Raw genomic sequence first — 1,421 nt, 5'->3', positions numbered from 1 at the left:
ATAGCTGATATATATATATATATATATGCATGTAATGTGCGCATCCTACCGGGATATATACAGGGGAACTGAACGCGGTTAATCGCGTGTTAATCTACATCTATGCCGTCGTACTCATGGTATGGAGGGGTACGTCGAATGACCGGAAGTAACATGATTTCTCACGGACTGACTTCCTGCCGCCCTCATCGACCCTCGTTGAAATTCCACCAGTTTCTCCCCCTCACTTCCCCACCTCACGTCCGTTTTAATCTCGGCAGAGTGAGGTTCATCGACATGACGGGATCGAGGGGATTGGAATTAACGGATCAATTCAGCTTTTACGAATAGCAATTTAAGCAAAAAATTTATGATCAATTGTTTTCTGTACTTACCTCGAGTACATCATGTGCAGTCTGCATATAGTCACGAAGCATGGCCTCTTGAATAGCTCGCCATTCTTGCCTTGGATCTTCCAGTTGGGTTGTCTCTGTGGATATTAAATCCAATGATATGTTTAAAACAAAGAATCTTAATAAGTCTTATTAATTATCGATGTTTATGGCATTTTTAACGAATATATTTCTCAGGATAAATGGAATGTTATGCTATCACCTTTAATATTATTTTAATAATCTATTATACGCATATAATATATACTGTATATAATATTATAATACTAATATAATTGTATTAATATTATATTAATAAATAAATAAAAGATAAATAAAATTAAATATAGTGATTATTATTAATAGTGTCTGAACTTGAATTAAAGCAACATAATACCATTTTTAATAAAATTAATAAATTTAATAAAATTATTCAATTTTCAAAATGATATAATAAAGAAACGCAACTCGATGCAATTCGATAACACTTTTATTTTTAAACATTCACTATTTCTGCAAACTTTCTCTCTCTCTTTTTCATCAATCGAATGTATCGAGCGCAATCAGACAAGAAAATGCATGCATAAATCCACGGACTCGCACGTTATGGCACAGATACGTGACATAAAATTCCGAATAAAATCACTTCTTGTATGGTAAGTATCTGGCCGTTCTCTCTGCACTTTCTCGATCAGATAACAGAAGCGGAATAAAAAAACTTACGATTGACATGATTGATGTAGTAGGCGCCCACGTGTTTATCGTAGGCCTCCTCCCAGCCGAGGGGAAGCTCGTTCCCGATACAATCCGCGAATGTCTGTGGTTTAGTAAATCTATAACATACAAAGAGAAAAAAGAATAAAAATATCATAATATACAAAGTAACGCTGTAAGTATACAAAATACTCATAATATCGAAAAGAAATAATTGAAAAATCAGACATTTCTTATATTCAGTTGATTAAAAATAAAAATGACTTACGACTGAATAAAAAAAGTCTGTTTGGAATAAAATTAATTTGTTATTGATCAGTACATATATATATATAT

At 32.9% G+C, this 1,421-nt stretch overlaps 1 protein-coding gene across 1 annotated transcript in view; it reads right to left on the bottom strand.

Moving 5' to 3' along the window:
• The window catches only part of LOC108684948 (protein WWC2-like), a 44,367-nt gene that overhangs the window by 12,201 nt on the left and 30,745 nt on the right, over positions 1 to 1,421 (bottom strand). Inside the window, exons 2-3 of the mRNA XM_018189509.1 lie at positions 1,095 to 1,204; positions 375 to 469 (exon numbers count right to left, since the gene is read on the bottom strand). Coding sequence (XP_018044998.1) covers positions 375 to 469; positions 1,095 to 1,204 — 205 coding nt within the window. The remainder of the gene's footprint in view (positions 1 to 374; positions 470 to 1,094; positions 1,205 to 1,421) is intronic.

This window comes from Atta colombica, unplaced genomic scaffold (genome assembly GCF_001594045.1).
Source record: "Atta colombica isolate Treedump-2 unplaced genomic scaffold, Acol1.0 scaffold141, whole genome shotgun sequence".
NCBI classification, from domain to species: domain Eukaryota; kingdom Metazoa; phylum Arthropoda; class Insecta; order Hymenoptera; family Formicidae; genus Atta; species Atta colombica.
This window is presented reverse-complemented; position numbering and strand designations above follow the sequence as displayed.